General features: G+C 38.9%; 1 protein-coding gene across 2 annotated transcripts in view; it reads right to left on the bottom strand.

The window, feature by feature from the left end:
• Window positions 1-2,029: 2,029 nt before the first annotated feature.
• The window catches only part of AKAP7 (A-kinase anchoring protein 7), a 94,858-nt gene continuing 87,445 nt past the window's right edge, over window positions 2,030-9,442 (bottom strand). The window contains exons 8-9 of one of the 2 annotated variants that reach the window (XR_014690831.1): window positions 3,580-4,294; window positions 2,030-3,340 (exon numbers count right to left, since the gene is read on the bottom strand). Coding sequence is in view for 1 of the 2 variants with exons in the window: in XM_084512842.1 (XP_084368968.1) it covers window positions 4,092-4,294 (203 nt within the window). In the remaining variant the exon portion in view is untranslated. Of the gene's footprint in view, window positions 4,295-9,442 lie in introns of both variants that reach the window. The other variant, XM_084512842.1, reaches the window with a different exon arrangement.

The following is a 9,442-nucleotide window of genomic DNA, read 5'->3' as shown; positions in this document are numbered from 1 at the left end:
AGCATAGTTATTTCAATAAGCCTATTGGTAGATACAGGGTATTATCTGAAGTGGATCCCAGTATCTGTGTATAAGTGGATCCCAGTATCTGTGCATCTGGATATGCAATGCCTGAATCTGACCTTAAAAGTTCCAGTCCCTTTAGATTTATATCACCTTCAGTCAGCACAGAAACACCAGTTAGTCTCCTTTTTACAAAGAGCTCATTGCACATTCATCTTTTGTTACTGTCTAGCTTGCAGACCAAGCATCCTTATGCCATGTTTACTTATGCTCATGGACATTGGTTTCTAAAACAACCTCTCTTCCCACGTAACAAGAATTAGCATCTTTATAGGACAGGACTCGCACAGATTTCAGGAGCTGGAAGCAATGATACTTGTGGTCCCCTTCCAACTTGGGATCCTCTGATTTACTGATGTCTCGGTTTACTCTGTCAACCCCTAATCTCTGATGCACAGCTCAACAGTGCAGGCAAAGTATGCCATGGGCTGCTCAGGTATCAAAAGCACAGCTTCTGCAAATTTTGTGGTCTTCACCCAGAGCAAGTGTTGATATCAGACAGTTTCTCGGTGGGTCACAGCAGTTCCAGCTACAGTAGTATTGGAAGCTGTTTTGGAGCTGTCACAGACATCTCCACAACCAACAGCACAGAAATACTCTCGAGCACGAGCTAGAAGGTAGAACTGAAAACAGAACATGGGCAAACTTGCACCATCTGCCAACGCTTTCCCAGAATAACCTGTGCATCACTACCTCAAGACATTCTCCAAAAGAAGAACTTAATTAAAAATCAGAATTATCTGAAAATTAGTTAGGAGTGTGAGGAAGGCAGCATATTTGTTCTGTCATATGCTGCTCAGAGCTTCACACCTTTCTATATTAGGTTCAGTCTCTGTGTATCCCTGTTCTTCAGTGCTCACCTCGCAGCTCCATACCAGAGATTTCTGCTTTAATGTGGCAAGCAGGCTCCGCTGCCTAGTAGTAGTAGCCAAAAACAAGCAAACAAACAAAATCAAAACCAAACCAAAACAAAACCAGAGAGAGGGGAAGAAGGGCTGTTGTAAGAGCATGAATCTAGATGCAGGATTGTTTTGTTTTACCCTATTTTGAGCTCAATTTTGAGTAAATTAGTAGTGGCGCCTTGTCAAACCCAGAATTAAAGGCTATGGCTTGCATTTTCGAAGAAACAGTGCTTTAGAAACAAAAGCCCTGTTGATTTTCACAGGTCAAAACATCTGAAAATCAAGGATGGGATTCAATTGCTTGAACAGGGACATCTAGTGTCTTCCTAGAGGCTCTGGGGGAGCCTCGAACCCGCAGCTCCTGATCGAGAAGAATGCAGGTCTCCTGTAAGGTTTGTTTGTCATTTTTCCCAGACCCATGCCAGGATGGCAAATTCTGATTATTTATTTATCTATTTATTTACTTATTAAATTCTAGAGAAAATTTTAGACCATTTCTTAAATTTAATCTCGACTTTTGAGGTTGAAGTTTGCATATGGACCTCAAGGAAGCTGTAGCTGTACTTCCTTCTAAACCCATAATGCCCAAACAACAGGTCAATTTCTAGAGAATGGTGAAGTTTTACCATTTAAAATTTTGCCTTGGGAATTTTTTGATGAAACTAGCACTTAAAATGGGCTGCCCAGGGAAGTCTGGAGGTGTTTAAAAGACGTTTAGATGTAGAGCTTAGTGATATGGTTTAGGAGGACTTGTTAGTGTTAGGTCAGAGGTTGGACTCGGTGATCTTGGAGGTCTCTTCCAACCTAGATGATTCTGTGATTCAAAGAAGAGAATGTAATTCCTGGTGGCTTTTTAAAATCCATACTGACTTGGGACTTATCTGCATGAATTTCTTCACATGATTTCAGCATCCAAGCTCTAGCTCAGTGTCTTGGCTCGAGACCCGCAGTCAGCATTGTGGGGGTGATTCATACAAGCAATGATCCTGTCAGTTTTGTTACTTGCAAAGTACCTCATTTTATTAAAAATCCATTTGGAGATGGGTGAAAACATACACAGAGTACAAAGGAAGAAATACTTTATTGTGAGCATGGATTGAGAAATGTATGAGACATTTCAGAATATACTGCTATTTATCAAATGAGGGGAAAAAATGAGCCATGAAGCATGAGATAAATGACCAGTGCTTGAGACCAATGAAGAATATGCACACAGCTGTTCTAACAGCACAAAACTGATACCAATCACAACATGTATTAAATAACTTTTATCATCAGCGGAAATTTAAAACAATATTTATAAAAAGTTCAAATATTGGACCTATTCCTGCATTGTACATCCAAAGCTTCACTGAATCTTGTGGGTGTATGGAGGGAACAATGACACCCCGCAGAGCAAACTGACACCCCACCCCAGGCTACCCAAGGTAGAGATGGAGGAGACATCAAAAACAGAAGACATAAAACACTGTTCTACAAAAATGAAAAGGCAAATATCATCCCGAGGAATATTATTATTTTCATGAGGCTTTAATTGCAGCATCCTGACTCCATTAAAGCCAACAAGAGTTTGACATTGAGATCAGTGGAGTCTGAATTTCATTCTGAAATTTAAAACATTCTTGTGTTAGTGTAAACATCAGCAGAAACAGCATATCAGCATCTATACATGTATTCAAGTGCTGTTTAAAAAAAATTAAAAATAGACAGTGCTAACCCAAAATGCCAGTATGTATACAAAAGGCAGATAATTAAAAGAGCTTTTTTCAAATACACATTTTAAAGTATTTAAAAGCATCAATATTTTTAATATCGGTATATCACTGCTAGAGAAAGAATCTATGAGAAAAGTCTGAATTTTTCACAATGATAAAGGAAGGGCACAGTGTTTGCTCAGCTTTATTTGACGCCAGTAGTTTTCCACTTCGGAATCATGTTGTCTACCTGTATGCTCACATGTTTTCAAAGCGGTGCTGAGGAGTAGTTGTATTTAATGATGAACTATACTCCTTCTGTGCAAGTACTTTAGTATACTCCTCATGAGCCATTTACACCAACTGTATTTTCAGTAAAAAAAAATAAAATAAAAGATGAACAGAGATAGGAAAATTTCTTGAAGAAATGTTTTTCATCTTCTAACAACCTGGTGAGATCTCACATCACAGCAATTTACAATCATGCATTTGGAGATCCAGAGCTGATACAACTTTTCCATTTACTGTTGGAGTTGTGCCTGTCTTCAAACAGTTCTTTGCTAATTTTCATGCGGATCTCTGGACTGGATAACAGCTCCTTTATCTGATTCAGCCTGGATAACAGGGCCTGTGTTTCTCTGTGCAAAGCTTCCTTTACTAAGTCTGCTTCACGGTTCTTTCCTAGAGGGGAAGAACAATATAACGTTTTATAATAACTAATGTCACTTAGAATTATTAATGTACAGAGAAAAAGAGATCATATCTGTTTTGGACAGTATTCAGTGCTTTTTTCCATATTGATTTTTTATAAAAAGGTACTCTGACAAAAAAAAAAATACAATTTGCATCAACAAATGTTACCAAAAAGTACAGAACAGAACAGTGTCACATTTAAGAGAAACTCCTGCTATATTACATACTGTGTAATAGTATCTGCGAGGAATATCTGTAGTGGTAATTTTTAGCCTGGGATGACTGCTGCTGACTACGAAACAGAATGTGCTCTCACATCCAGCGAGCAGCCCTGTGGCAGCGCCAAGCAGCACGGAGGGCATTGTTTCCACATATGGCGAGGCCCCTTCCGTGGCCATTCATTACAACCCAAAAGGCAAACACAGAGGGCTCAGTTTCTCTCCAGAAGCAAGGAAGGGGCTCTTGGTGAAGAGCCAGCGAAGACTGGAGCTGTCTGATTCACCATTCTTGCCTTTTTTCTGCAGTCCATCCCTCTCAGCATTCAACAGATTTTCAGCAACGCAAGCACTTGTTAGGCTCGTCGGCAGTGTCCTTCGGTTCAGAACAAACTTTTGATAAGAGACTCACAAAGCAGAGTGCCTGTCACCCAGCACCACTTAGCAAGTTTCAGCAGGGAGCCGGGACATGTTTCTGCGGTTATTCTCGGTGGGATATTTGCTCCTGGGCTTTTGCACAGTGCTCACTTGCTGCTGTCATTGTCGCTCTCATTCTTAGTGCCACTGGCTGCTTCCTCAGTTTTCACAGGGCTTCCATCAGTCTGTCTGGTTTTGTTTTGCGTTTCTTCTAAATATTGCTGTACAGCCTTGAGCACTGCGTTCTCCACCAGCCTTTTGCTGAGGCTCACCAGCTCTGCATCATCTGGCTCTGCTGCATGTTTTTCACCTATGTGTCACAACAGACAAGAGAAGGAATTCATTGCCACGGAAAGACAGCAGCCAAATGTAATTGTACCAGAAGCCTCTGGCTGAGCTGGACATCTAGATTTCAAGTTATTAGCTGGATTTAAGACTGCCTTTTCCTGACTGTAAAAATGATTTCCCCCTCCACGAGCTCTAAATCAAGTGTTTCATGAGATGTACGCAGTAGATCAGACTAAAAATATTTCACTTCTTATCTTTATTGTAACACTCCTGTAAGCCACTGACTAACATTAGGAGCACTGAGTCAGCTTAGAAGAGTAAGAGGCGTCATTTCTTCTGGTCACCAATAAGCCATGCCATCTGGGCAAAGATGAGGGATATGACACACAATTTACATCTCAGTAAAATTCTGAAGTCTAGCTGCCCCTGTTTTGTGAGTTTGCTTAATAAAGCTGAAAGCTTCTACCTTACTTAACCATTGCTTATCATTCAAGAGCTTCTCATGGGGAAATAATGGTTAAAATACCCTAAGAGCAGGTTAAAAATTACTATTGTTATTTTAAATCAAAGCATCAAAGTTGGAAAACACATGTACTCCCAATCCCCCTTCAGTCTTCTGATTTGAAGTTCTGACACTGAAGGAATGCAAGTGCTGAGTCTATTCATAGGTATCCACTGATAAAAGCAAGAAGCCGGCGTTTCCCTGCTTTGTTAGGAATTCCCAGGAGTAAACACACACAACTAAATAACTGTACACATAATAAGGGGTCCCGTATAACATTACATACGTTTTGAAATTGTACTTGTCCATGAATCATTTTCCTAAGGACTTACACAGCCTACTACAGCATCCTCCTTTTATGAACAACGTAACTGAGGAAAAGCATATTTCACTGTCCAATTTCCACCGGCCATATAATTTGTGCCTGCCACTTTGCAGTTTCTGGCACTAGGTAAGTAACTGTTTCTCGCCCTGTACATTTAAAGGCCATCTCTTTAATGGCCCTTTCTGGAATTCACGTTCTGTAACCAGTAATAAGATGCTGCTTAGTCACACACATCTGGTGAAAGAGATACTATTGTATGTTCTCAGCACTAAGCTTTGTACTCTTCAATTATCTCAATTTGTTCTTTTTCATATATGTAAATTTATTCAAGTTTGCCAGCACATATAGATTATAGATATAAAAGACTTTTATTAGTCTTCCTAGGGGACTGGAGAACTTGTGAGCAATTTCACTGACAAAACATAGATCATATGGGGATTCAAGAGGGAGAGGTACGCAGAAGCCTTCATTTTCAGAGGCTGCGCCTTTATTAGCTATTAGCAAGAGCATCCTGCTCTGGAACAAGAGCAGGACCAAACTCCTCCAGTTCTGGGTCTCTGCAGTGCTGCTGTTGTAGGACAGGATGAACTGGGGTCTCCAGCTGAAGAGTGATCGGACTAGACCTGGACACAGCATTTCATTAGGTTTTGGAAAAAGCTGGGAAAAGCTCCTCCGAGCTTTTATGAGTTGACCCCACGGGCTCCTTTGAATGCAACCCTTTGATTCTAAACCTCCTTTGCTTTTGTTAAAGATACTCAGAACTGAAACAAGATGTTTTGGTTGACACTTTTTTTTTTTTTTTTTCCTAGCAAATAAACAGACTAGCACCGTGCTTTCCAGTTAGGAGTTTCAGATTTCTCAGAATTGCCAGTGAATCACTGAAATTATTATTCACACAGCTCTAATGATCTGTCCAAGCAACTCCAAACAAAATCAATGGGAAATTGGTGCTCAGCAACTCCACCACCTGACCCTACTCAATATGCAGAATATGAGCAATCAGCACAGAGGCCTTCAGATACCACAAAACAGTTGTGATTGTGTTTGTTCACAATGCTGTTTTACTTTAGTACATTATGTATTATTCTTATATTGTAAGTATGGACAGCGCTCTTCTTTCACAAGCATTTTCTGCATTCTTACAAAACAGTTGTCATTTCCACATACATAGCAAGTCCATATATATATTTATATATATATAAACGGCATTTAAAAACTTCATATTAAGTAGATGGTTCACTAATTTCTCAAGCATGAAAAAAAAAATCTGAAATATCTAAAATGACCCTTCCAAAAGTACAGTTTACAAATTTAAAAAAGAGTTCTGTGGCTTTTATTTATTTCTAATATTTGAGACTTCCATGGCTCACCAGCAGTCTGTAGTACCTTGTAAGTCCATCCTGCATTCCAGCTGGGAGGACTTACACAGGACCTGACTGATGTGTGACTTCATGCACATCCTTACGTGAAGAGTAACCCTGGATTTATCTTCCAGTCACTTTTGTTACCTGGCACACAGGACTATATGATTCACTTATCATCTCTTTACATGTTTAGACTCCCTAAATTGCACTTGTGTGTGTGCGTGCGCAATGCTGAGTTCATTGGCAAGGCAGTGTTGTACTGTAGTATCATCCCTATTCATGACCATTTACAAAACAAAATAGGTCAGGTTAAAAATAACAAGTATTGATCATCTATATTTATGAGAATATTTAAGGTATATGTCTTCTTCATGTATCTTTCTCCATGCTGCACCTGCTGCTTGCCTGCTTCTTATATGTATAACAGCTTTGCAGCAGGCTTCTTTGTGTAGATTGTCTTATATTACATGATTTATCTTAATATCAGTATGAAGTCATTGATGACAAGGAAGTTTTGGATTTAAAAGGGAGGTTTAAAAATTCAGAATTACTTTGTTTGTAAACTCTGTTCTGAAAAAGGGAACAGTGCACTGTATTTGCATCTACAGTAGGCCTCTTAGTATGGACCATGCCATTACTATAAAACTGTACTTTACTACTGTTAGAAAAACCTTTCCAGTGCCTTCTCCTGCATATGGCTTTGAACAAAAATGAAATAAATGAAATAAAAAATGAAAAATAAAATAAAGCTTCCATTTTGTTTATCCCAGAATTCTCTAATTTTCAGAAGATGAAAATAAATTAATATTCTGTGAATATATTTAAATTCATACATCCTTTTTTATTATTTGTAGAAACTAAAGCATACCTGTTGTCCTGAAATAACAACTTGTTGTTTTTTTGTTTGTTTGTTTCTTTATTGCTTTGTTTGTTGTTTTTTTTTCTCTTTCTCATAAGAGAACTACCAAGTGCACAGAATTATTTGAACGGGGATTTATGATCCCACAACATGCTGTTATGGACACAAATGGGAGCCCTGCAACCAAATCCACATTTAGATTTAAATTCACTGTTGCATCTCCCTGCTAGACTAGGTTTACTCTCCAGTTCTACACTCCCTTATGTTTTTACAAGACTGATCTGGATTTTGAAATAATGCACTGGAACAAATCACCTTTGGTGGTCCTGGTACAGACTTTTCATGGTTCCGATACAGCCTGTTTTAGGCATCCTTGTTGTTTGGAGAGGCAGGACAGTTTATCCCTGTTTATATTACTAGTCTGCTTTTGTGAGATTTACCTTTTGTGACTTTGATTCTTTTGTGAAAGAGTCAACAGTACCTCCATTTTACAAGAAAAGCCAGTCTTACAGCCTTTTACCAGCTACATTCCAGGACAAACTTCGGCCGTCCTTGTCTCATGGCCTTAATATACTTGGTGGTTTTGTTTTTGCTTCCAACAACCTTTCATCACAAAAAATGTGGCAAATTATGAAGGAGACTGCTGGTATTTTAAATAGGTGAATAAGACCAGCTGAGAAGCCTGTTTTGTGAAAGCAGAGATTACAGGCAGTGCCCTGGGGACTACTGTGGTAACAGACATGCCTCTATCTCCTGTTTAGTTCATCAATTTTCTAATGTTCTCTTTGCAAAATCGAGAAATAAAAAGCCCACAAGAGACTTCAGCCATCTTTCAAAAAACTAAACATTAAGAAATTCCTTCTGAAAGGAAGAAATGCTAGAAAACTTAATTTTTCTACTTACACTGTACCTCTTGCTGACACCCAAACAGTGAGCTAAGTCACTGTTGTATACGTGCAAAGCTTTCAATTTCACCAAGACTCCCTTTCTGCAGGTGACCCCTCAGTGACTGAGAAGTCCACTCTAAGTCATAAAAACCACTAACCATAAAATAATTTATTATTATCTCCTCTGTAGAGAGCGGAAGGCTTTGTTTGTGTGTAGTATGATGAGATTGGAAGGAAAGAGACACTATCCTAATTATTGGCACACTAAGAAACCTTCAGCAGATGTCTGTCATTTATTTCTGTCTATGATGGGGTTAGAGAAAACAGGGAAAGGCCAATAAAACCATTGCCAGATAGATTTCAGCCACGTGAATCCATGGAGCTTGTGACTTCAGTGGTTGTGCCTTTACCATGGCTCACTATCTCCATGTTATCAGGAAACGACTTAAGACTGAAGACATTATTTATACTCACAACACCCAGGCAGATGTAGGCTACCGCAAGGCTGCCATGCCCTGCTTCACCCCATCAGTACAATGTGTTCAACATTTTCTTTACTGAGGACTTTCATATAAATTTGATAGGCTATACATAGTAACAAAACTCTAGCATTAGAAAAATACTATCACCTTCATCCTGCCAAGACAGAGTCCGTAATAAACTGAATTACAAGCTACATCCAGTCAGCAGACCGTATACTTCTCCCTGTTGCAGCAGACTGTGAATCATCCAGCACAGTCAAGAACATGTAATGAACACAAACACGAGCATGTGCCCGTATCTAATCAGCACAATAAGCATCAGCAGGAAAATCACAACCCTAAACAATTCCTTGTTAATTAGGAAAGACTTTCACAAAATGTCTCAGGCGGTCACTTAAGAAATTGGCACAAATAAAGCACTGAGAGGAAGGGTGAAATTATAATGATGTTATGACATTACAGTAAGGACATTTGCATTGCTGCATATTCCCATAAATGATGCTAAGCAGCATTAGTTTAGCTCATCTTGGACATCTGAAAACCCTTTTTTTGTTTTTAAGTATATTGTTCTGTACATATAGGACTGCCTAACAGGGTAATATAAATAATCTCTTTGGGCAGAATTAATGGATTTCTAGTTTGCTGGATTTTTAATTTTTTTATTATTTGATTTGACCCATCATGGAATAAAGCCAACAAAAACATTAATTTCTAGTGAAGAGGAAATTCTTGTACCTATTCAGGGAATATG

The sequence above is a fragment of the Aythya ferina genome, assembly GCF_964211825.1.
Source record: "Aythya ferina genome assembly, chromosome: 3".
Classification (NCBI taxonomy): Eukaryota; Metazoa; Chordata; class Aves; order Anseriformes; family Anatidae; genus Aythya; species Aythya ferina.
This window is presented reverse-complemented; position numbering and strand designations above follow the sequence as displayed.